Genomic DNA, 27,492 nt, shown 5'->3' on the forward strand with positions numbered 1-27,492 from the left:
TACCTCACTTTGCCCTGATTGGACTTATAGTTACAGTTTTTGTTGACCACATTTTGGACTTGATTCTCTGCAGCCAAAGGCTGTTTCTGGGAGAGTTTTTCTCCAGCCCAAGAAGGTAACCTGGTCATTGGGGGCAAAGTTGGAGCTAATAAAGGGACTCCTACTGATTACCTGACTGTGTTGCCTTTGTGCCATGCCCCGGGTCATCATAGCTTAACCGCTACACCCAACTGGCTCTCAATTTGTGATGTACTCATGGCTTTTAAATAAATGAATTTGTTACTGTCTGCTATCAAAGGGTGAGAAACAGGGAGGCTAAAAGATTTGGGAAAAATTGGTGCTGGTGCCGCGGCCACGAAGTGAGGCAGGTGTCTGGGTGTGGATGACCTGGCTATGGGGGCCCTGAGGTAAGCCAGTGCAGGGCACATCGGGCAGCTCCACCCACCTCACCTCACAGGTGCAGCACCGGCACCGGTGCATTGCTCGGCCTCCTGCTCTGTTGCAGCTGCAAGCAAGCAGAAGAAGTAGGCTGGCAGCCACATAGGGTCCTGCTTTAAAAGGCTGTCAGGATTCCAGCAATCACCCTAATTAAATCATGATTCTTGAGACAAACTTCAACCAACTTCAAAGGATTTATTAGAGGCGACATACTGGCACTGCCCTGTATGAAGCCAACTCTGGCACGTATAATTTACAGTCACCTGTGACCCTGTTTCCCACCTCCCCCTGGGTGTCTCATAAATCAGATTCTCCAACTGAGCACGTTCATAGGCTGGGTGTCATCATTCACGTCCTCCAATTAAATATATTTGTGGGCAAAAGCTCTGGTATTTTAGTTACAATCTTTTAAAGATAAGAGTTGGAATGTACTTTCGCTTCCAAACTGTTGCACTGATCTTCCAGATTTCTTCCTCCCCCCCTTTTTTACGGCAACTACTAAAACAGGCATAGGAATGTTTTATGAGTTGACAGATGCTGCTGCTGTGGCTGCAAGGCAAGGCAGGTGTGCAGTGGTGGGATTCAATTTTTTTTACTACTGGTTCTGTGGGCGTGGCTTGGTGGGTGTGGCAGGGGAAGGATACTGCAAATCTCCAATCAGGGGTGGTATTTGCCGGTTCTCCGAACAACTCACAATTTTCCGCTAATAGATAAAAATGATTATATTGTTATTAGAATATATAATTTGTTAAATGAAAATGAGATGGAAATTATGATTTGTGTAATGTAACGAGATTAGAGAGGGTTTTTGTTTGAAAAATATAATAGTGGCACAATTAACATTGAAAAGGGGATAAATACTGGACAATATAAATTAAGATGAATTTATGAATATAAATTAATATATTTATGGATTTTGAAGGATATAATTTGATAAATTTTACAAATACGACTACTATGAGAATACGTATTAAAATGATATTAAGAATAGAGAGATTGATATAAAGTAACCTATGAGAATATTGAATGATAAAATTGGTAATATGTAATAATATTAAATCAGATAAGAAGTTAATAGTAGGAATATGAAATTAGGGTCGTATTTGTTTTAAAACGTTGAAAGACCTGGAACTACACTCTTTATTCTTTACTCTTTATTCTTTATTGACCAAGTGTGATTGGACACGCAAGGAATTTGTCTTGGTGCAAATGCTCTCAGTGTATATAAAAGAAAAGATACACTCGTCAAGAGTCAAGAATCATAAGGTACAACACTTAATAATAGTCATAAGGTACAAATAAGCAATCAATACTAGGAAACAGTCAATATAATGTCAGCATTCCAGCAACCCTTCATTCCACCCGATAACTCTGGGACAGACTTCTTCACAAAGTCCTTTTTATTTGGATAGTAACTGGCACAACTGTGGAATCCCGTATCTGAAAGTTCAGAGCTTCCTTACAATAAGTAAAAACTGTACCCATTATCACATCACATGGCTCAATCACCATCTGTCCCAAGTTAAGACTTCCTCTCACATGTGCAAAACAACCTGACCTTGAATTAGAAAAATAATGCTTTATATCTAACTAATAAATAAATTCAGTAAATTATCCCCTCCCACTTTCCCAGGATCAAATGTGGCAGCGTGAGAGCATCTGGTCTCAATATGGCTTCCAAAGCTGACATATAAATCGTAAGGATACAAGCGACAAAGTTACAGACATACAGCCACAAGTGGAAAGGGATGGGTGATAAGGAGTGATGAGAAGATTCATAGTAATGCAGACTTAGTAAATAGTTGGACAGTGTTGAGGGAATTATTTGTTTAGCAGAGTTGATGGCATTTGGGGGAAAAAACTGTCCTTGTGTCTAGTTGTTCTGGAGTGCAGTGCTCTATAGCGTCATTTTGATGTATTTAAAGAAACAAAACATAAAAAAATGTATTGGGAAAAAAAAATCCACTACCAGTTCTCCAGAACTGGTCCGAACCTGCTGAATACCACCTCTGCAGGTGTGGGGGCGTGGGTGGCCTGGCTGTGGGGGCCCTGAGGTAAGTCGATGCAGGGTGTGTGGGGCACCTTCATCTCCCCTGCCTCGAGGTGGCAGCACTAGCACACCAAGTGGCCTCCTGCCCCACTGTGAGCAAGCAGAAAAAGTGGGCCTTCTGTACATGGGGGAAAAAAAATAAGACACCCCCTGAAAATAAACCCTAGTGCCTATTTTAGGACCCCCCCCAAAATAAGACGCGGATAATGTTAAAATATCCCCTAAAACCCCCCATAATCTTTTAGAATGTAAATGATCTCTCTCTTTGCCCTGTTTGAATACAGGTAGGCCTCAACTTACGACCACAATTGAGCCCAATAGTTCTATTGCTAAGCGAAACATTTGTTAAGTGAATTTTTCCCATTTTATGACCATTCTTGCCATAGTTGTTAAGTGAATCACTGCAGTTGTTAAGGGAACCTGGCTTCCCCGTTGACTTGGCTTGTCAGAAGGTGGCAAAATTGGATTGCGTGGCCCCCTGCAACACTGCAACCGTCATAAGTATGAGTCAGTTGCCAAGCCTCCCAGTTTTGATCATGTGACCATGGGGAAACTGCAACGGTTGTTAAGTGTGAAAAATGCCCATAAGTCACTTTTTTCACTGTCATTGTAACTTTGAACAGTCACTAAATGAATTGTTGTAAGTTGAGGACTACCTATGTACCGCATAAGACTAATATGGGGGCCCAGATTTTTTTTCTTCCTTATGGTATACGCTGCTGTAAAACTAACAGGCAGAGGAGTGGTAGCAGTCTGTCACTTAGTCCTTTTTTCACTTGTCTTTCTGTACCTGGTTATCTGACTTAAGAAATAGCAGGTCTCTTTCCTCCTAAAGTTGCAGATGATATCCTGGCCAAAACTAGAAAAAGATTTTTCCCCTGTTGTGCAAAGGATACAGCACACTAGACAATATGTTCTCATCTGGCTTCTATTCAGAGGCAGGGCTGATGAGACCGAATAGACTCATTGCCTGATTTAATCTAAATGGAATGGAATGGAATGGAATGGAATGGAATGGAATGGAATAGAATAGAACAGAATAGAATAGAATAGAATGAATAGGAAAGAATAGAATAGAATAAGAATGACTAGACTAGAATGGAATAGAATAGAGTAGAATAGGAATGAATAGATTAGAATAAGAATGAATAGAATAGAATAAGAACAAACAGCATAGAATAGAATAAGAATGACAAGAATAGAATAGAATAAGAATGACAAGAATAGAATAGAGTAGAATAAAATGAATAGAATAATAATAAGTAGAATAGAATAAGAATGAATAGAATAGAATAAGAATGACTAGAATAGAATAAGAATAAGAAAGAACAGAATAGAGTAGAAAAGGAATGAATAGAATAGAATAAGAATGAATAGAATAGAATAAGAATGAATAGAATAGAATAAGAATGACTAGAATAGAATAGAGTAGAATAGGAATGAATAGAATAGAATAAAGTAAAATAGGAATGAATAGAATAGGGTAGAATAGAATGAGAATGAATAGAATGAGAATGAATAGAATAGAATAACAGTGTTGGAAGGGACTTTGGAGGTCTTCTAGGCCAACCCCCTGCTTAGGCAGGAAACCTTATACCATTTCAGACAAATGGTTATCCAATCTCTTCTTAAAAACTTCCAGTGTTGGAGCCTTCACAACTTCTGGGGGCAAGTCGTTCCACTGATTAATTGTTCTGACTGTCAGAACATTTCTCCTTAGTTCTAGATTGTTTCTCTCCTTGATTATTTTTCCATCCACTGCTTCTTGTCCTGCCATCGGGTGCTTTGGAGAATAGCTTGACTCCCTCTATGATCCTAGGTGCTTGCAAGCACACTCACACTCACACAGAGGAAGGAAGTACTCCACAGCTAAGTCCCATGAATAAGTAATGGGACTGAAAAACAACACAAGTCAAAGAGGAAACAGAAGATGTGAACGAAAAAGGCATTCTGATCATACCACTGGAAGGCGGACGGTGTAAAGGGAATGAAGAAGACAGACACTTTCAAGAAGTCAGCAATTTATGGGATTGGGAGAAAGGAAATTGTCACATAAGGCAGAGGCAGAAGGAAGAGTTGGATGCCATTAGGAAAGTTCAAGAAACAGTAGAGGGGTGAAAGATATTTAGAAGAGGAGAATCAAATCAAGAAGCGAAATCCAACAAACTTAAAAAGAAAAAAAAACCTACCTTGGAGAAGCAAGTAATGACATGGAAGAAAAAAAAGAAGATTAGATGAATAGTGGATGACAAGAATGGGTTTGTCTTCAGAGGAGGAGGAAGAGGAAGAGGAGGAGGACTTGGAGGAAGAGGAGGACAAGAGCTGCGAAAGAAAGAAGAACGTGAGAAAAAGGGACTCGGCGGAGGGGAGAAGTGAAGACTCATCAGAAGACAGCAGTGAGGAGAGGAAGAAGAAAAAGAAGAAGAAGAAGAAGAAAAGAAAGAAAGAATGCACTGGCAGCAGTGAAGATGATGATGATGATGGCCACAAGAGAAAGAAAAAGAAGAAGAAGAAAAAGAAGAAAGGGAAGAAGTCCCAGAGTAAAGATAAGAAGAAGAGAAAGGATGAGGAGAACTTCGCAGAGTTGTACAAACAAGAGCTCCTTGATTATCACTCGGAATCTTCTCATGAAACCGAAGATGAGTACAACAAGAAAAAAGGTGAGACGGAGAAAATTATTGAAATGTTTCTTTTCAGCTGTTGCTTCTTATGGTTTTAATGCAGTGGTTTTCAACCTGTGGTCAGCAGAGTCCTGGAGGGCTGTGATATCATCATAGGGGCTCTGCGAAGGCTTGAAAAAATGTTATGATTTAAATCTCGAGTTAAAAAAATGTTTTGAATGAATGAATGAATGAATGAATGAATGAATGAATGAATTCTTTATTGGCCAAGTGTGACACAAGGAATTTGTCTTGGTGCAAATGCTCTCAGTGCACATAAAAGAAAAGATACATTCATCAAGAGTCAAGAATCATCAGGTACAACACTTAATGATAGTCATAGGGTACAAATAAGCAATCAAATCATATTAGGAAACAGTCCATATAAATCATAAGGATACAAGCAACAAAGTCAGTCACAAGTGGGAGGGGATGGGTGATAGGAATGATGAGAGGATTAATAGTAATGCAAACTTAGTAAATAGTTGGACAGTGTTGTGGTAGTTAATTGTTTTGCAGAGTGATGGCGCTCGGGGAAAAACTGTCCGTGTGTTTAGTTGTTCTGATGTGCAGTGCTCTATAGCATCGTTTTGAGGGTAGGAGTTGAAACAGTTTATGTCCGGGATGTGAGGGGTCTGTGAATATTTTCACAGCCCTCTTTTTGACTCATGCAGTATACAGGTCCTTGATTGAAGGCAGGTTGGTAGTAATTGTTTTTTCTGCAGTCCTAATTATCCTCTGAAGTCTGTGTCTGTCCTGTTGGGTTGCAGAACCAAACCAGGCAGTTATAGAGGTGCAGATGACAGACTCAATCATTCCTCTGTACAACTGGATCAGCAGCTCCTTGGGCAGTCTGAGCTTTCTGAGTTGGCGCAGAAAGAACATTCTTTATGATTTAAATCTTGGGGGGTCCATGGCCATAGAAGTTATTTAAAGGGTCCTTTAAGGGTGAAGAAAAGATTGATGAATGGTTTAATGAATATGTCATTCAGACAGCAGAAGGTTGAATTGGTCTGGCTGGCTCTTAAGGGAAGACTTCTGTTTAATCCTCTTTGTTTTTAAAATTAACTCTCTGGATTTAGATCAGGGCGTCTCCAAGGCTGGCAATTTTAAGTCCGGTGGACTGTCATGCTGGCTGAGGAATTCTGGGAGTGGAAGAGTGGAAGTCCACCACTCTTAAAGTTGCCAAGTTTGGAGAACCCTGCATTAAACCATTCCTGGTTTTTCTCCCTGACCAACTTCATAAGGTTGTTTTGTGGGTGGAATAAAAACTGAGGTTGCTTTTCTGAAATGTTTGGAATGCTTTTCAGTATGCTTTTCTGAAATGTTTGGAATTGAAAGAAAGTTTTTTTTAAAAAAAAAAAACCTAAGAGAATTTTGAAAGTCCCTTAAGATGAAAAAGGCAAATTAAGATGAAACGTGGAGTCTCAGTGTTAGCAGAATGATAGATAGAATAACAGAGTTGGAAGGGACCTCGGAGGCCTTCTAGTCCAACCCCCTGCTCAAGCAGGAGACCTTATACCAGTGGTGACTAATCTTTTTGGGCTCCTGTGCCAAAAATTGTGCGCACGCGTACCAGCACCCAGAAAGTAACGTGTGCCCCCTATACACCCTACGCATGCATGCACAATCTCTATCCACCACCCCCCCCCGCTGCCCCATTACCTGTGCTGCACCTCACAGCTGATTTTTGGCTGGTTTGAGGCCCTTTTTGGCCTCCCAGAGGCCTGAGGAAGGCTTCTGCAAGCTTCTGCAGGCTTTGCAGGCCGAAAACTAGCCCTGCTTCGTCACTTCCGGTATTTTCAGAAAAACAGGAAGTGATGAAACAGGTCTAGTTTTCGGCCTGCAAAGCCAGCAGAAGCCTTCCTCAAGCCTCAGGGAGGCAAAAAAGGCCTCAAACCCATTGAAAATCAGCTGTGAAGTGCACGCATGTACAGTGAGTTAAGTTTGCCTGCAGCTTGTGTGCCGGCACAAATGGCTCCGCATGCCACCTGTGGCATGCATGCCATAGGTTCGCCATCACGGCCTTATACCATTTTAGACAAATGGCTGTCCAGTCTTTTTTTTAAAAAAAAAACCTCCAGTGTTGGCACATCTGTTTCAATTGGTAACAGATACTAAGGAAAATGGATGGAAATAGGAGAAAGAAGAGACACAGAGGCTGAGGCAGAGAAAGCAACTGCTGGACTGTTGGGTAAATAATTTTGTGAGACCCATGAATGGTGGAAATAAGAAAAGCCACCTTTTAGAGACTCTGAGAAACTTGAGGGCAGATTGTTCTGCCACAGAAATATTATATATCATTTTTTTTTCTTTTGTGTTTCTACAGTTGTTGATTTCATTCTTCATACAGGTTGGTCCTTAACGGATATTTTATTTCTGAACACTACGAAGAGTCACAGCAATCATCATCTCCTTTTAGTGATCCCATAATCCCTTGCGGGGTAGAGTCTGGGTGACTGAATGAAGCCAGCAGAGTGTTTAATGGCCGGATGCCTTTCCTGTTGCCCATGTGGAGTTATATTCAGCAGATATATTCTCAGTGTGCCCAGAGAATTATTCTGCCGCTACCTAGGATTGAACTCACAGCTTCCTGATTGTGAGCCGGGAGCTTCACCTCTAGGCCACCGTACCACTCAAAGAATCACAACACTGAATCAATCAAATAAATAAATTCATTTAAGCCCCAATTTCCACTATCCTCTCTCTTCAACGGTACAGGTAGTCCTTGGCTTACGATCACAATTGAGCCCAACACTTCTTTTGCTAAACAAGACAATTGTTAAGCGAATTATGCCCCATTTTTACGAGGATGCTGCAATGGTTGTATGTGTGAAAAGAGGTCATAAGTCACTTATTTCAGTGCTGCTGTAACTTTGAACAGTCACTAAATAAATGGTTGTAAGTCTAGGACCATGATGGTGAACCTATGGCACATGTTCCACAGGTGGCACGCAAAGCCATTTGTGCCGGCACACAAACTGCAGATAAACTTACCTCACTGGGCATGCGCGTGCTTCATAGCTGATTTTGGGCCAATTTGAGGCCTTTTGCTTGAGGAAGGCTTCTGCAGGTTTTGCAGGCCGAAAACTAACCCCATTTCGTCACTTCCGGTATTTTCAGAAAAACAGAAAGTGACGAAACGGGGTTAGTTTTCAGCCTGCAAATCCTGCAGAAGCCTGCAAAAGCCTTCCTCAAGCCTTTGGGAGGCCGACAAAGGCCTCAAACTGGTTGAAAATCATCTGTGAGGTGCAGGGAAGGGAAGGGGGCGGCAGGGGTAGGTGGGTGGGGATTACGCACGCATATGTAGGGGCGGGGGGGCGCATGCATTGCCTTCTGGGTGCTGGCACACAAGTGCGAGCGTGCAAGCAATTTTTGGCACAGGAGCCCAAAAAGGTTAGCCACCACTGGTCTAGGATTAGCTGTGTTTAAAGCTCGAAGTTGAAAAAAAAAAAATCTGCAGGAAGGCAGAGATAAATCACTTAGGGTATTTTTCCTAAGATAAATGCATGGTTACAGTAGGTCTTTGCACTTACCAGGATTCAACTCCGGTTAAATAACATTTTTACTTTTACCTTACAATATAATATAAAAACTAACCAGTAGTAATAGTTGTAAACTGGGGACTACTCCATTAAAGCTAATAACACGTTGTTCTTAAGTGCTAAAAGAATTGTTATCACCTTCGGAATGTTAGGCTAATGACTGTATTTGCATAACGTAAGACACTGAGTTATGAACTTTCTAATGTTTTCGCCCAGCGCGTTGCTGAACGGCTCCATATGGTTAGTTTATGGCTTAATCTCCCCTGTAAAACCAGGAATTTAGGTTAATGAAATAATGTATGGTTCAATTAACCATGAATAAATAAGTGAACATATACTGTTACTTCCATGGAAGGAGCAGAGGGTTTGCACAGAAGAGAGTTGGTACACATAAACAATCTGCAAGTTATCTTGCATTATTAAGTAACCGACTGAAGGTTTGGAATAAACACAGGAAAAGAGTAATTCCAGACTTTTTCCCACTTGCTTTATTAGTAAATATTTGTCTCTTTTTTTGTAAATAATTTTTATTGTTCTTTTTCACCTTTTACACATCTTAACCTTAATATTAACAGTACTGTGTCATCATTATTATATAAACCCATCTCATATAAATATCTATATTTATATACATTCATATAAGTTTATCTATAATTTTCTTATCTCTGTTATCCTTATAGCTATTGTTCAACCATTTATACCAATTGTCCCAAATTTTGTAATACTGTGATTCTTCTTTATCTTTTAATTTTAACATCAGTTTATCTATTTCAGCACAATCTAAAAAATTTTGAATTACTAATTCCTCTGGGGGCGTATTATTTTGTTTCCAACATTGTGCAAATGCTATCCTTCTTGCTGTCAATATATGTGATAAAATATATTTAATCTTTTTGCTATATTTCCCTTTAATTATGCCCAACAAGAACAATTCTGGTTTAAACTCTGTCTGATCTTCCACTGTTTCTTGTATCCAACTCCACATTTTAGTCCAGTATTTTTGGGCTTCCGGGCATAGTAAATATTTCTACCAAGATGAAGGCCTTAGGAAATTTGCTCGGTGGGGATATAATAATTTGTTTAGATTATAAGACCAGATTGATAACAGGACAAAGGTAAAATTTATTGAGTCTCTTACAATACAATGCCCCTGTATATTTAGTTGGTTTCCATGTCTTCAAATAAGCAGTACGGCTATTACAAAAGCAAAAGGTAATATTGAGACGTTTGACTAAATTTGAAAACCTTGTATCACATACAGGTGGTCCAGTGATGGGATTCAAATTTTTTTACCACCAGTTATGTGGCTTAGTAGGCATGGCTTGGTGGATATTTAATCAGTAATTAGTCTTCTATTCTTGGCAGCCTTTTGCAACCTTGAAAGGGCTTGCTTTTGATATCGGAAAATTAGGTTTAAATGTCTCTTGGCTGGGAATGCACTGAATTCCCAGCGCTGCATTAAAAAAAGGTTTGCTTTTATACCCAGTTTGTGTTTGTTTAATTTGAACAAGGCTTGGGTCAGAACAATCCCGGGACATTGCAACCGTCATAAACATGAGATAGTTGCCAAGCATCTGAATTTTGAAAAATTATTTATTTATTTATTTTATTTTATTTAGTTTAGTTTAGTTTGTCAGGCAGGTAGGAGAAAGCAAGTATAAGTATGATCATAACATATAAACATATAAGTATAAACATTATACATCATAAATGATGAGTATGAATAAATGAGAACAGTAGAACAGGGACAGTAGGCAGGCTGGTGCGCTTATGCACACCCCCTTTAAGGACTTCTTAGGAATGGGGTGAAGTCCACGGTAGACAATTTAAGGTTGAAGCTGTGAAGGGGTTGAGATCGTAACAACGGGTAGGGTGTTCCAGGCGTTGTTGACCACTCTGTTGCTGAAGTCGTATTTTGAATAAATAAATAAATAAATGAACTGTTTGAAGTTGAGGACTATCCGTACTGTTGACCATTGGTTAGGTGTGACCATTAGTGAAGTATGACTCTGAGGATTATATGACTAAATGGATGCAGAACATAAATATAGTTACAGTACAGGTAGCCCTTGACTTAGAACCATTCTTTTAGTGATCATTCAAAATTACAAGTGCACTGACTTATGACTGTTTGGGGTAAAACTCAGTTAACAACTCTCCTTCCCTTCCCTTCTCTTCCCTTCATCCATTATCCCCTTCTCTTCTCTTCTTCATCCATATCTTCCCTTCCCTTCTTCACCCATTTATCCCCTTCCCTTCCTTTCCCTTCTTCACCCATTTATCCCCTTCCCTTCCTTTCCCTTCTTCATCCATGTCTTCCCTTCCTTTCTTCACCCATTTATCCCCTTCCCTTCCTTTCCCTTCTTCATCCATGTCTTCCCTTCCCTTCTTCACCCATTTATCCCCTTCCCTTCCTTTCCCTTCTTCATCCATGTCTTCCCTTCCCTTCCTTTCCCTTCCCTTCTTCACCCATTTATCCCCTTCCCTTCCTTTCCCTTCTTCATCCATGTCTTCCCTTCCCTTCTTCACCATTTATCCCCTCCCCTTCCTTTCCCTTCTTCATCCATTCTCCAATTCTCTTTAGAAATTTTGTGGTTTAGTCTACCCAATTCTTTGTAGCCTTTCTTTGCTTATCTCCCAATGTCATTGGCAGAACTCAGGTGACTCAATCAGGTGTGTTAAAGTAGGAAAAAAGACCTTTCAAACTCTGCATTTACTCAGAATTCTAGTTTTTCTACCCTGATTTTAGGATCAGCTATAAATCTATACGCGATCTAAAACCATCTCTATCTACTGGACCGGATGGAATATGTGCCTACTTCTTAAAAAAGCTATCCACTGCCATAGCCAAACCTCTAAGCATAATCTTTGAAAAATCTTTCAGGACCAGCTCCTTGCCTAACCTATGGTCACAAGCCACAGTCATCCCCATCTTCAAAAAGGGAGACCCAAGCCTAGCTGAAAATTACAGGCCAATCTCCTTATGCTGCGTCACCTGTAAAGTCATGGAATCAATTATTAACCAATCCATCATCCTCCACTTAGAGACAAACAACCTACTCTCCAATAAACAATTTGGTTTCAGAAAAAAACTATCCTGTAATCTGCAACTCTTACACTGCAAAAACATATGGACGACACAACTCGACCAGGGCAAAGCAATAGACGCAATCTACATAGACTTCTGTAAAGCCTTTGATTCAGTGGTACACAACAAACTACTCCTAAAAATAAAATCCTATGGTATCTCTGGACAACTGAATAACTGGATAGAAGCATTCCTGGCAAACAGACAACAAATGGTCAAAAATGGGAGCGTCCTATCAAATTCTGTACCTGTCAATAGTGGTGTCCCCCAAGGCAGTGTTCTAGGACCAACTCTCTTCATACGCTACATAAATGACCTCTGTGATCATATTAAGAGCAATTGCGTTCTTTTCGCTGATGATGTAAAGCTGTTCAATACCACAGACAATACTGCTACCCTACAAAAAGATCTTGACTATGTATCAGAATGGTCAAACAAATGGCAACTTCAAATCTCAACAAATAAATGCTCTGTCTTACATATTGGCAAAAAAATCAGAAAATAAAATACAAGCTGAATAGTCAAGATCTTGTCGATGACCCAAGCTCTGTAAAGGACCTTGGAATACTCACCTCTAATGATCTAAGTGCTAGAGCCCACTGCAACTACATAGCCAAAAAGGCATTAAGAGTTGTTAACCTAATCCTACGTAGCTTTTTCTCTGGTAATATCACACTACTAACCAGAGCATACAAAACATTTGCTAGACCAATACTCGAATACAGCTCATCAGTCTGGAACCCACATTACGTATCTGATATTAGCACAATTGAGAAAGTCCAGAAATATTTCACAAGAAGAGTTCTCCACTCCTCTGCTCGTTGTAGAATACCTTATGCCACCAGACTTGAAATTCTAGAACTAGAAAACCTTGAATTACGCCGTCTTCGGTCTGATTTAAGCATGGTATATAAAATCATACATTGCAATGTCCTACCTGTCAATGAATACTTCAGCTTCAACCATAACAACACAAGAGCACACAATAGATACAAACTCAAAGTTAACCGCACCAAACTTGATTGCAGGAAATACGACTTCAGCAATAGAGTGGTCAATGTCTGGAATACTCTACCCGACTCTGTAGTTTCTTCCCCAAACCCCAAAAACTTTAACCTTAGACTGTCTACTATTGATCTCACCCCTTTCCTAAGAGGTCTGTAGGGGGGCGTGCATAAGCGCACCAACGTGCCTACCGTCCCTGTCCTATTGTTTCTCTTATTCTTCTTTTATTTTTCTTATATGTACCCATTTCATGTATTCACAACTATGTATACACTTATACTTATTATCTTGTAAACAATTGGCAAATCAAATAAATAAATAAAAATAAATAATAAATAAATAAATAAATCTATACGCGTCCTCAATTCTGATTTTTTTTGTTTCGATTTCCTTTCTACCCCTTTCCTTTACTAGTCTATGAAGTGGTGACAGTCACTGGAGACATCAGAGGGGCAGGGACCGATGCCAACGTCTTCGTTACCCTCTTCGGTGAATTTGGCATCACACCAAAAGCCCATCTGACCAGCAAGTAAGTACTGCCAAAATACACAAATTGTGTAGAGCATTATCCAAAAGAGGTTGATACTCTAGAACAGTGATCCCCAACCTTTTTTATGGCGCGGCCCGGTACCGACATCAGCTGGGCGCCGCCATCTTGTTTGATGAAAAAGTGCCCGGTGAGCTTTCTATCCGGAAAAGCTCACCGGAAGCACTTTTTCATCAAAACAAGATGGCGGCGCCAGCAAGCCAGCGGCCCGGTAGGACTTGTTCCACGGACCGGTACCAGTCCGCGGACCGGTGGTTGGGGACACCTGCTCTAGAAAGAGTGCAGAGAAGAGGCGACAAAGATGATAAGGGGGCTGGAGGCTAAAACATACAAAGAACAGTTGCAGGAATTGGGTATGTCTAGTTTAATGAAAAGAAGGACTAGGGGTGACATGATAGCAGTCTTCCAATATCTCAGGGGCTGCCCCAGAGAAGAGGGAGTCAAGCTATTCTCCAAAGCACATGAAGGCAGGACAAGAAGCAATGGGTAGAAACTAGTAAAATAGAATTCTTTTTATTGACCAGGTGTGATTGGACACACAAGGAATTTGTCTTGGTGCCAATACTCTCTGTATACATAAAAAGAAATGATGCATTCGTCAAGAATCATCAGGTCCAACACTTAATGAAAGTCATAGGGTACAATAAGCAATCGAATCATACTAGGAAACAGTCAATATAAATTGTAAGGATACAAGCGACAAAGTTACAGTCATACAGAGTGACCCCTGGACAAGACAAAAGGCTAACCTTTTGCAACCTGCTAAACTTTTAAAATTACTTAATTAAACCAATGGGTTTCCCCCCCTTAAAAATATACCTTTTTAGGTATATATGTTATATAGTTGCTAGGAGTTTATTGTTATTAATTTTTAGGTGATAATTAAAAGTTAAATGATTATTGGGATTTAAAGGGGAATTAATTAAATGATATATAAGCTATAGGGGTGGCACACACTAATTGGTAATTGTGGGAGAAACTTTTTTGAAATGTTTGAATTGAGATGGAATTTTTTAAATGATGAAATAAGAATATGCGATGAATTTGCAAACCTGACAGATAAAAGTATAAAGTATAACGAATATAAAGATATGAGAGTTATTTAAAGTTAAAGGAAATAGGCTAAGAAGTGAATTGTAAAATTTATAAAATAAGATGGTGGTATTCAGCAGGTTCTGACCAATTCTGGAGAACCGGTAGCGGAAATTTTGAGTAGTTCAGAGAACCAGCAAATACCACCTCTGACTGGCCCCGCCCCCATCTGTTCTCCGCCTCCCGAGTCTCAGCTGATTGGCTGGGTCTTCTTTGGTTGCCCTGCATGGGAGAACAGAGCTGGAAAGCAGGTTAGTGGGGTGGGGAGGGAATGGGGATTTTACAGTATCCTTCCCTTGCCATGCTCACCAAACCACACCCACCAAGCCACACCTACCACAGAACCGGTAGTAAAATTTTTGAATCCCACCACTGACTCGTAGCGTGGAGAATGCCGAGGTAGCTATCACAACCGCATATGGTGAACTTGGCTGACAAATGACTTGCGTGAAGTGTTTACATTACCACATGTACTGGCCATCTGTTTCCCTCCAGATGTGCTAGGCACATCTGTTTCCCACTGAGCCTCACCATTTATTATGCCAGCTAGAGGGATGAGAGTAAAATGCAAACTATCCACAGAGCATCAAAGGGCTTTCTTAATGGAGAAATGACTACAGGTTGTCCTTGACTTACAACAGTTCATTTAGTGACCATTCAAAGTTGCAACAGCACTGAAAGAAAGTGACCGTTGACCGTTTTTCCACACTTAGCGTCCCCAGGGTCACATGATCCAAATTTGGGACGCTTGGTAACTGACTCGTATTTATGACGGTGGCAGTGTCCCAGGGTCATGGGATCAGCTTTTGCGATCTTCTGACAAACGAAATCGAGAGGGAAGCTAGATTCGCTTAACGACTGGGTTGCTAACTGAACAACTACAGTGATTCACTTACAACAGTGGCGAGAAAAGACGTAAAATGGGGCAAAAGTCCCTTAACAAATGTTTCACTTAGCAGTGGAAATTATGGGTTCAATTGTGGTCATAAGCCGAGGACTACCTGCATAAAGCAAACAAAAAACAATTAAATATTTTTCATAGCCTTCTTGCTTGTGTTCCTTTGAATGCATCTGAACCTTGGGAAATTCTAGACATTATACTGTATATACTTCTTTCTTTCTATATAGGTATCCCTTGACTTATGACCACAATCGATCTCAACATTTCTGTTGCAAAGTGAGACATTTGTTAAGTAAATTTTGTCCCATTTTATGACCTTTCTTGTCACAGTTGTTAAGTGAATCACTGAGGTTGGTAGTAACACGGTTGTTAAGCGAATCTGGCTTCCCCTTGAAATGATGCCAACGACAAAATTGCCAATTAGCTGTACAAGGCCAAACAGAGCACAAAGTCAACACAAAGCTTCAAGATTCAAACTGACCAGAACGAACAAAGTTGCTTCCTGCAAAGGCTCCTGTCCCTTTGCTCCTCCTTTATGTCTTATGGGAGGGCCAATCACCTCCAAGCCTTACTCCCGAGTCACCCCTTTTGTCTTAACTGTTCTTGTCTTCTGGCAGCTCTGTGCATGAGCACACTGGGAACAGGCTCCCCTTGTTCCTCTGCCTCAGTGATGTCACATTCTGGAGGCTCTGGTGTCAGCACATAACTCTCAGATGGCCTGGCCCCATCTCTGTGTCGGACGCAGGACCCTCATCCGAGTCCTCCCCAGACTCTAGGACTGGCCCCTGTTCCTCCCCACTGTCCGACTCTGCTGCCATCTCCGCAGGCTGCCGGCAAACCACAACACCGTCGTAAATATGAAACAGTTGCCCAGCATTCAAATTTTGATCATGTGACCATGGGGATGCTTCAACAGATGTAAGTTTGAAACACGGTCATAAGTCATGTTTCTTCAGTGCCATTGTAACTTTGAATGGTCATTTAACAAATAGTTATAAGTCAAGGAGGTATAGCTCTTAAAAAAATTTCTCAAAAAACCCCATCATTTCTGGGCAAAGCAACTCAAAAGTGAAAATGTTGTAAAGACCATAGTTCAGAAATGCTAAAGGAACATTCATGCTTATTTGGCATATTTGAGGGATAAAACTTGGGAAAACCTATTCAGATTTACAGAATTTAGAGTCAGAGTCAGAAGGGACCTTATAGATCTTCTAGTCCAACCCCCTGCCCAAGCGGGAGACCCTACACCATTTCTGACAAATGGCAGTCCAATCTAAGTCTCAACTGATGGCGCTCCCACAACTTCCGAAGGCAACTTCTGTTCCATTGGTTGATTGTTCTCACTGTCAGAAAGTTTCTCCTTGTTTCCAGGTTAAATCTCTCCTTGTTCAGTTTCCATCCATTATTCCTTGTCTGGCCTATAGGAGCTTTAGAAAATAGCTTGACCCCTTCCTCTCTGTGGCAGCCCTTCAAATATTGGAAGGCAGCTATCCTGTCTCCCCTGGTCCTTCTCTTCACTAGAACAGCCATGCCCAGTTCCTGCAACCGTTCTTCGTATGTTTTAGTCTCCAGTCCCCTAATCATCCTGGTTGCTCTTCTCTGCACTTTTTCTAGAGTCTCAACATCTTTTTTACAATGTGGTGACCAAAACTAGGTGTGGTCTTACTAAGGCTTTATAGAGTGGTATTAGTACTTCCCTTGATCTTGACTGTATCCCTCTGTTAATGTAACTTAGGGTTGCATTAGCTTTTTTGGCGGCTACTGCACACTGCTGGCTCATATTTAGCTGGTTGTCCACTAAGACTCCAAGATCCCTCTCACAGTTACTGCTACTGAGCCTGGTTTCACCCAGTCTATATGTGTACTTTTGGGTTTTCTTGCCTATGTGTAGGACTTTACTTTTCTCTACATTGAATTTCATTTTGTTAGATAGGGTGCAGTGTTCTAGTCTGTCAAGATCCATCTGGATCTTGAGCCTGTCTTCTTGGGTGTTAGCTATTGCTGCCAGCTTAGTATCATCTGCAAATTTGGTAAGTTCCCCTTCTATTCCCTCATCTAAGTCGTTAATGAAGATATTGAAGAGTACTGGGCCTAAGACGGAACCTTGTGGCACCCCCCTGCTTACTTCCCTCCATGCAGACTTAGACCCATTAAGGACTACTCGTTGAGTACGGTTTGCCAGCCAGTTGCGAATCCATCTAGTGGTGGTGCTATCTATTCCACTTTTTTCTAGCTTACTAAGAAGTAGGTTGTGGTCTACTTTGTCGAATGCCTTGCTGAAATCTAAATATATTATGTTCACAGTATTTTGCTGGTCTACTAGTTTAGTCACTGTGTTGAAGAATGAAATAAGATTGGTTTGGCATGATCTGTTTTTAACAAACCCGTGCTGACTGCTAGTTATTATCATCCTCTTTTAACAGCCCCATAATCCCTTGCAGGGTGGAGTCTAGGCAACTGAATGGAGCTGAGTGTTTACTGGCCGGATGCCCTTCCTGTCGTCAGTGCGGAGTTATATTCAACAGATATATTCTCAGCGTGCAGCTGCACAAAACATATGCCCACTAGGTTGGCAGCAAAGAAATGCAGAAATTTTGTTGGCTGCTATCTAATGGCCATTGGCATTGCAATCCTGATATGTCAGCTCTGAGATTTGCTCTAAAGGATAATGCGAATTTGAAATCAAAGTCTAATGAAGATGTAATAATAATATAACATGACATGGAAAGTTGATTAATGTAACATGAATATAAATTTAAATCCAAGAGGAAAAGACTATAGATATTGTGCACAAGAAATATGTACCAACCGACACACTATAATTGAAAGAAGGTTTTATTTGTTGTTTTATGTTTATGTTTGTCTATGTTTGTTGTGAAAAATAAAAAAAACATTTTTGGGAAAAAAAAATCCTGATATGTCAGCTCTAAGCTTATTGGTAGAAGGAATCCTTTTGTTTTCAATAATTTTATTAAGCTTATCAAAATATAAAATACAAATGAAGACGAAAGCAGTGGGAAAATGGAGGAGGGAAAAGGAGAGAGAAAGAAGTGAAAGGTAAAGGTGAAAAAAGAAAGAAAAGCATTGAATTCAGACTCCTTTTTAGCCCAATAGAATAAAATAGTAACATTACAGTCTCAGCTTTTTATTTTTATATGCTGGATATGCACGAGCCATTTCCATAACAACAAATGTATCTAATCAGCAAATAAATAAATAAATCGTTTCCCCCCATCACAAGCACAAAATCCAGAAGCAGTTTCCAAGAAGGAACAAAGTTGGATGTGTTCTTTTCTTTGATTAGATTGGTTAATTTAGCCATCTCACTTAAATTGCTAAGTAAAAATTCCATCAGTATTTCCAGTCATTGTTGTGGTTTGCTGGCAGCAGGTGTGGACGGCTACGAGGGGCGTGCGTGTGATGCGGGGATGGGGCCAGGACTATTAGGGAGTGGAAGTCTGCCTTCGGAGATTGTGGAGGCTGGCAGCAGTGATGAAGAGGTCCCCGAGGAGCCTGTGCCCAGTGCGTGTGCGCCCAGGGCTGCTCGAAGGAAAGAGCATCTGCAGCAGCATGGGTGAGTCGGGAGTAAGGCTGCAAGGTAATGGCCCCTCCCTTAAGAGACAAAAGCCAGCTGAGAAACCAGAGTTCTTTGCAGGAAGCAAAGAAGTTTTTGCACTCAAGCCTTGTGGAGTTTTTGGAATATCTTGGTTGGTGTTTGGAGACACTTTGTGTTTGAAATATTTCTTAGTAATTTTATCTAGTGTTCTTGGCAGCCTTGCACAACCTTGGCAAGGCTCGTTCTTATCAGAGACAATTAGTTTGAAACAGCCTTTTAACCGTGAAGGAACGGAATTCGTAAAGAATCATTAAAAGGTTTTGTTCTTACCTCTGTTTCATGTTTGTTTCCTTGGAACAAGGTTTGGGTCAGCACAGTATTCATCTTTTGTGGGAGTCAAAGTTATGTTTCCATTTTAGTGCATAAAGCACTCTGGCTGTTTTCAACACATATAACAAAAAGGTTCCAGGTTTCTTTTTCAAATTCTTGGTCCATTAAAACCTAAAAGAAATGTCTCTGCTTTAATTTTTATATTCGCTTTAAGAATCTTTTGTATTCAAATATGAATACTTACCCAGTACTTCTTTGCGGTTGAGAAATATTTTTTAAAAGCCTCAAAAACTTTTTATTTTATTAATTTAGCGTATGGCATCTACAGAGGTCATGAGGAGTGGTGCGATGGCCTAGGGGCGGAGCTCTCGCCCTCACAATCAGGAGGCTGAGAGTTCGATCCTAGGTAGAGGCACATAGTTCTCTCTCTGGGCAAAATGAGAATATATATCTGCTGAACAAAACTCTGCATTGGTGACAGGAAGGGCATCCGGCCATTAAAACACTCTGCTTGCTTTCATTCAGTTGCTCAGACTCCACCCCGCAAGGGATTATGGGGATGTTAAAAGAAGATGATGATCTACAGAGGTCATGCAAACACTAATATGCAAACTTAGTTTAAATAGAATATCATCAAATGCTTTCATTTTCCGGAACTGTATTTGAGATGGAGTTCCCTGTATGAGACAGATGGGCAGTTAAAAAGTTCGATATATAAACAAACAAACAATCTCAAATGTAAATAGCTCTAAATTTATAAACAAGCTTCTCTCTAAGAGACCAGCTGAAGACCATGGGACTTCTTATTACAGGTAGTCCTCGACTTTCCACCATTTGTTTAGTGGCCATTCGACTTTACAGCGATACTGAAAAATGTGACTTATGACCGTTTCCCCCACTTACGACTGTTGCAGATCCCTGTGGTCATGGGGTCCAAATTCAGATGCTTGGGAACTGGTTCATACTTATGATGGTTGTCCGGGGTCACGTGATCCCCTTTTGCGACCTTCTGGCAAACAAAGTCAATGGGGAAGCCAGATTCACTTAACAACCGTGTTACAAATAGAATGGAACGGAATGGAATTGAATGGAAGAGAACAAACTGAATAGAAAACATGGAGTGGAGTAGAGTAGAATAGAGTAAGAGTAGAGGTAGAGGTAGAGTAGAGTAGAGTAGAGTAGAATCGAATAGAGTAGAGTAGAGTAGAGTAGAGTAGTAGAGTAGAGTAGGATAGGATAGGATAGGATAGGATAGGATAGGATAGGATAGGATAGGATAGGATAGGATAGGATAGGATAGGATAGAGTAGAGTAGAGCAGAGTAGGATAGGATAGAGTAGGGTAGGGTAGGATAGGATAGGATAGGATAGGATAGGATAGGATAGAATAGAATAGAATAGAGTAGAGCAGAGTAGAGCAGAGTAGAGTAGAGTAGGATAGAATAGAGTAGAGTAGAGTAGAGTAAGATAGGATAGGATAGGATAGGATAGGATAGAATAGAATAGAATAGAATAGAGAATAGAATAGAGAATAGAATAGAGAATAGAGTAGAGTAGAGTAGAGTAGAGTAAGATAGGATAGGATAGGATAGGATAGGATAGGATAGAATAGAGATAGAATAGGATAGAAGTAGAGTAGAGTAGAGTAGAGTAGAGTAGAGAGTAGAATAGAGTAAGATAGGATAGGATAGAGTAGAGTAGAGTAGATTAGGATAGGATAGGATAGAGTAGAGTAGAGTAGAGTAGAGTAGAGTAGAGTAGGATAGGATAGGATAGGATAGGATAGGATAGAATAGAATAGAATAGAATAGAATAGAATAGAATAGAATAGAATAGAATAGAATAGAGAGATAGAGTAGATAGGATAGGATAGGATAGGATAGGATAGGATAGAATAGAGAATAGAGTAGGATAGAATAGAGTAGAGTAGAGTAGGATAGGATAGAATAGAATAGAATAGAGAATACAGTAGGATAGTGTAGAGTAGAGTAGAGTAGAGTAGAGTAGAGTAGGATAGGATAGGATAGGATAGGATAGGATAGGATAGAATAGAGTAGAGTAGAGTAGAGTAGAGTAGAGTAGGATAGAATAGAGTAGAGTAGAGTAGAGTAGGGTAGGATAGGATAGGATAGGATAGAATAGAATAGAATAGAGAATAGAGTAGGATAGAATAGAATTCTGAATTGACTGAGGAATTCTGGGAGTTGAAGTCCACAAGTCTTAAAGTTTCCAGGAGAGCCCTGATCTAGAGGTTTCCACTGTTAACTTACTATCCCATATGTAGAGTGTACTGATTATATTCACTGTGATGTCCCATCTATTTCAGGAGCAGTTCTGCCTTTGAAAGAAGCAAAACAGATGTGTTTCGAGTGAAAACCAACAATGTTGGAGCCATCCGGAAAATAAGGTATAATCATGAGATTAATGCCAGCCTAAAGTACCCTAAAGGGCGGCTACTTGAGTACTTATGCTCTACATGGGGTTGCTCTTGAAGAGCATCCAGAAGTTCCACTTGGTGCAAAATGCAGCAGCCCACATGGGTTTTTGCAGACCCCGGTGTGCACATGTATCACTTTTCCCACGGGAGCTGCATTGGCTGCCTATTTGCTTCCAGGTGCAATTCAAGGTGCTGGTCCTCACCTTTAAAGCCCTTCATGGCTTGGGACCAGGTTATCTGAGGGAACATCTCTTGCCAATCACATCTACCTGACCCACCTGAGCGGGGAGGCAAGGAACGTTTCAGGTCCCATCCCTGAGGGAGATACACCTGGTGGAACAACTGGTGGGATTCCAGGGATGGGATTCAAAATTTTTAACAACCGGTTCTGTGGGCATGGCTTAGGTAGTAGATGTGACTTGGTGGTCATGTGACTGGGTGGGCGTGGCTTGGTGGTCATGTTATTGGCTGGGCGTGGCCAACTCAATATCACTCACATCGAGACAAGCATCTCCTCATCTGGCCTCTCATGATTGTGGGGATGCTGCAACAGTCGTAAGTGTGAAAAATGGTCATAAGTCACTTTTTCCAGTGCCATTGTAACTTTGAATGGTCACTCCACACAAGCAAAGTACCAGCAAAGGAGGGGAAAAAAGCTCCAGAGAGGTTCCTGAGACAGGAAGTCTAGTCCTGCCAAGAACGTAATAAGGGTTAACAGAGAGGCAGTTTCTGTAAGCAACACCAGAATGTTTCCTTCCTGTCTTCCTTACAGGATTAGACCAGTAATTTCTTCTAACAACCGGTTCTCCGAACTGCTTAGAGTGTTAACAACTGGTTCTAGCGAATAGGTGCAAACTGGTAGAATCCCACCCCTGTGAGATTCCAAATCTTTTCTTATTGGTTCTATGAGAGAGCGCTTCCTGTGTGTGCCCGCACAGCACTCAAAGACCGCCCTCACTGTCAGCATTGGTACGGCAATCCACTCTGCCACGTGAATCACTGAGCTAAAAGACAAGGGAATATGAAACAGGGAACAGCGGGAGCGGGAGGGCGGGGCCAGCCAGAGGTGGCATTTGCCGATTTTCCAAACTACTCAAAATTTTCACTACCAGAACCGGTCCAAACCGGCTGAATACCACCTCTGGGTGGGACCCAGAAGAAGGGGCTTCTCCGTGGTGGCTTCCTCTCTCTGGAACATCATCCCCCCAGAGATTAGAATGGCTCCCATTCTAGCACTCTTTATTTTTATTTTATTTTTTTATTTTATTTGATTTGTCAATTGCTTACAAGATAATAGGTATAAGTATAAACATAGGTATGAATACATGGATACATATAAGAAAAATAAAAGAAACAATAGGACAGGGATGGTAGGCACGTTGGTTAACTTATGCACTTAGGAAAGGGGTGAGGTCAATAGTAGACAGTCTAAGGTTAAAGTTTTGGGGGTTTGGGGAAGAAACCACAGAATCAGGTAGAGTATTCCAGACATTGACCACTCTGTTGCTGAAGTCGTATTTCCTGCAATCAAGTTTGGTGCAATTAACCTTGAGTTTTTATCTATTGTTTGCTCTTGTATTGTTATGGTTGATGCTGAAGTCATTGACAGGTAGGACATTGCAATGTATTATTTTATATACCATACTTAGATCAGACCGAAGACGGCGTAATTCAAGGTTTTCTCTTCCGGAAAGCGCTAAAGACCTGGTTCTGCCAGTGGGCCTGGAGAACCCAGAGTGGGACAGAGCCCATTAAATGGCTCGTGTGATGTGTTATTTCTGGGGTGGCAAGTTGTAGGCTATTATATTATTGTATTATTTTCCTTTATTAGTTTTATTTCTTTTATATATGATGTTTTTATACCCCTGTAAGCCGCCGTGAGTTGCCATGTGTGAATAGGTGGCAAAGTAAATTTTCTAATAAATAAAAATACTTAGCTGACCCCACCCCTTGCGCTTCCTGTCCCCCCACACCCATATTTTAAAATATAGTATTCTGTTTTCTTTGTTTTGTTTTAATTATTTCATTGATTTGCTATAGTTATGTTTATATTTTATTATTATTATTATTTTCACCATTTTACTATTGTAGGGTAGCCCCAGAGCGAAATGGGGGGCAAGTAAATTTAATAAATAAATAAACAAGGACAAAAGAAATCAACACAACTTAGCTTTTAAAAGGTTCGTATAATTTTCAAAACAACACAAATTAACATTTGAAGCATGTGGTCAGTTGCGTTAAATCAGGGTGGTTCAAATGAATACAGGTTTATTGCATGCTAACACTCTCTACCTGCTGGGGGTTTATAGGGGTTCGAGAAATCCTCCAGCTAAGATTTTGCACAGTTCAAAAAAACCCCAATCCGACTCTTGGCTGGCCCCGCCCACCCCGCCCTGCCCAGGAGTCTCCACGTGGCCCGTTTTGGATGCAGGTATAAGTGCAGAGCACACACGGAGGGTCAGGGAAGGTGAAAAACGGGCCTCCCAGAAGTTTGGGAAGGCCGGAAATGGGCCCGTTTCCAGCCTCCAGAGAGCCTTTGGAGCCCGGGGAGGCAATTTTCACCCTCCCGGAGGCTCCAGGAAAGCCTCCGGAGCATGGGGAGAGCAAAAATGCCCCTCCTGCCGTGGTGCCCACCAAGGCCACACCCACCCAGCAATCGGGCAGAGAACCTGTTGCTAAAATTTTTGAAGCCCACCCCTGACTGGAACTACTAATGGTCAAAGCAAATGGGCAGTAAATAAGACTCAACAGAATTCAAGGTGGGTTGGACTTAGATCTCTTATGGGTGTGAAGGGCCTGAAGACACATTTGACCTCTCCCTCAGTCTCAGTCTAGTCATTTCCTAGATCCTATGTTCCTTCTGAAAGCTTTGTAATATTCCTTTGATCTATAGCAGGGATATCAAACTCACGTTGTCATGGTAGCGTCACATGACATAGCGGGACTTTCCCCCCTTCACTAAACCAGGTGTGGGCGTGGCCAGCACGTGACGCATATGGTCCACGGGCCAGAAGTTTGACAGCCCTGATCTATAGGGTCTCCTGCTTGAGCAGAGGGTTAAATTACAACAATGGTCACCAACCAGTGGGCTGGGGACCACTGGTGGTCCATGAGAAAATGTTGGCAGTCCGTAGAGAAATGTCACCCCCAAAGTACCCCCAAAGCAAGTAATCCAGGCTGTGCGGGAACACAAGGCTGCGCTGCCCACATGGCCCACGGGAACACAGAGGCTTGCATCGTTTGCATTGCAAACAACACGAGGTAGTGAGGGGAGGGGGGAAAGGATGGAGAGGGGGAACTTGCCCCACGTGCCTCACCTGGCCTCCAGACTGCTTCTTTCTGCTTCTTTTTTCTTCTGCTTTTGGCTGCACGCAAGGAAAGCAGCAAAAGTCTTTCTTTCTCTCCCCCAAACTCTGCCAGAAATGAGTCTTTGGGACCCTGCAAGGCCTCCTGCTCCAAGAGGCTGCGCCGGCACGATAAGTCTCACAAAGATCATTTCTGGCGGAGTTTGAGGGAGAGAAAGAAAGACTTCTGCTGATTCTGCTGCTTTCCTTGCATGAAGCCAAAAGTCTCTCCCCCTGAGAACAGATCTGGAGACAGTATCCTGCGATCCCAAATAAAGAATGATCGATTGGTAGGAAAACGGGGTGGGGAATTTTCCTGCAGACTTTTGGGGGGATTTTTCCAGGGTCTCTGATCCATGGGATTTAAAATTATGAGTTTGGTGGTCCCTGAGGTCCAAAAGGTTGGCGACCCCTGGATTAGAAGACCTCCAAAGTCCCGTCCAGCTCTATTCTGATTGAGTATATGATATAAAATACAGGGATAGCATCAGAAAAATGTATGGAAAGGAACACATAATAATATGATACACATAAGGTGGAGATGTATGGTCAATTTTGTAAAGTATAAGAAATTCAAGAAGTTATACGTATATTAAATTACATACCACATTTTAAAATATGTGGGTTCAAAAAAAAAGAAAATAAGTATTCTATATATTAATATCTAGACCATATCCATCAAGTGCGATACTTTGGAGCTTAGACAAAAGGAACATGATATTACCCTGTAGATTCTTAGTCTTCTCATGGTTTTCATGTAATGAAAACTAAGTCAGAAATTTAGGAACTGAAGCTTTTTATCTCTCCACTGCAAATTTTTAGTATAGATTCCAGATGTCTCACAAAATCCTCCCTCCCTCTTTAACAATACATAGATGTTCAAAGTGCTTGTCACTTCAAAAACATCAAAATATGAAATGAGCTCATTGCCTTTGTAGAAAGAGGTTTGCATAAAAGTCTTTGTTGTGTTAAATTCATGAGGTAAATCGTTACTTCAGAGCCTTGACTTCGTAGGTGTGATGTCTGTGTTGCTGTTGCCAAATTATGACAAAAGGGAAATGGACCACAACGTCCCTCAATCCGATATCCTCTAGTTGGGTTGGGGTTACAATTCCCAACATTCCCAGCCAGGGAAGAAAGGGGATTATGGGAGCTGCCATTCTAAAAAACACCCCACTCCTTTACCCTTAAACTATCCACTATTGACCTCACCCCATTCCTTTTTTTGTTTTCAAAAATTTTATTGAACAAACACAAAAAAGAAAGAAAAGGACATTAAAAACAGTGGACACGGTGCAATCATCCTAACCTACATAGTTGTCTTACATTGCTGAGTCATATAAAAATAGTACATATTTACATTCTATATAGGTAGTATATAATATATACATAAAATCATTTCTTATTTTCTTGATCCTTCCTCTTTTCTAACCAGCAATAAAACTTATCCCATACTTTGTAATAATCCGATTCATCCTTATTTTTTAGTTCTTTTGTCCATTTGTCCATTTCTGCACACATCCACATTTTCCTAATTATTTCTATTACACTTGGAGTTTCTTTACATTTCCATGTTGTGCATAGGCCAATCTTGCAGCTGTGGTTACATGAATTGTTAGGTATATAATATATTTGTCATATTTTCCCACATTAATTCTTAACAAGAAAAAATCAGGTCTGTATTCTATTTTAATCTTACACATCTCTTCTAACCATTTCTGAATTTTCTGCCAAAACTTTTGGGCTTCTTTGCAATTCCACTATAAATGATAATACGTTCCTCATTTTGGCCTTACCCCATTCCTAAGAGGTCTGTGCATAACTGAACAATTGTGCCTATCGTCCCTGTCCTATTGTCCCCCATTTAATTTGTACCTATTTCCTGTATTATTACTCATGTTTATACTTATATCTGTTGTCTTGTAAGCGATTGACAAATCAAATCAAATCAATTCAAATAAATAAATGAAATAAATAAATAATGCATCTGAGGGCAGCAGGTTGTAAAATATCAATTTTAATAATTGCCAGCCTGCACCCTTCTTTCTCTTCTCTATTTGTGTGGCAGAATTGAACACGACAACACCGGAATGAACGCCAGCTGGTATCTTGACCGTGTGATTGTGACAGACATGAACAGGCCCCACCTCCGTTTTTATTTCCCGTGCAACAATTGGCTGAGTAAAGATGAAGGGGACGGACTTTATGTCAGAGATCTGATTGGCAGCCTTAACCCTATGGATGTTCCCAAAGGTACATCATAGCATACTGTAGTGAAGTGTGCAAGGGAAGGGGGCACTCTCGGCCTGTGGTGGGGGGAGGGTGTTCTTCCTGTGTCCTCCTCTCATCGCTATAGAGGGTAGATGGGCTGTTCCATGCAGCCAAGGTTGATTCCTTACGGGAAAGGAGAAGACAAAAGGGCTTGGATTCCCCTCATTTGGGGTACTCTGTTATGGGGAGGGGGTCTCCTGCTTGGTCAAGGGGTTGGACTAGAAGACCT

The 27,492-nt window shown here is 40.9% G+C and overlaps 1 protein-coding gene across 1 annotated transcript in view; it reads left to right on the forward strand.

The window, feature by feature from the left end:
- The first annotated feature begins 393 nt into the window (after positions 1-393).
- Positions 394-27,492, forward strand: part of LOXHD1 (lipoxygenase homology PLAT domains 1) — a 238,550-nt gene continuing 211,451 nt past the window's right edge. The window contains exons 1-5 of the mRNA XM_087953943.1: positions 394-407; positions 4,862-5,148; positions 13,201-13,315; positions 21,538-21,618; positions 27,061-27,245. Coding sequence (XP_087810069.1) covers positions 394-407; positions 4,862-5,148; positions 13,201-13,315; positions 21,538-21,618; positions 27,061-27,245 — 682 coding nt within the window. The remainder of the gene's footprint in view (positions 408-4,861; positions 5,149-13,200; positions 13,316-21,537; positions 21,619-27,060; positions 27,246-27,492) is intronic.

Source organism: Notechis scutatus, chromosome 2 (assembly GCF_049901735.1).
Source record: "Notechis scutatus isolate UNSWTSFEM ecotype Mainland chromosome 2, rNotScu1.2, whole genome shotgun sequence".
NCBI lineage: Eukaryota > Metazoa > Chordata > Lepidosauria > Squamata > Elapidae > Notechis > Notechis scutatus.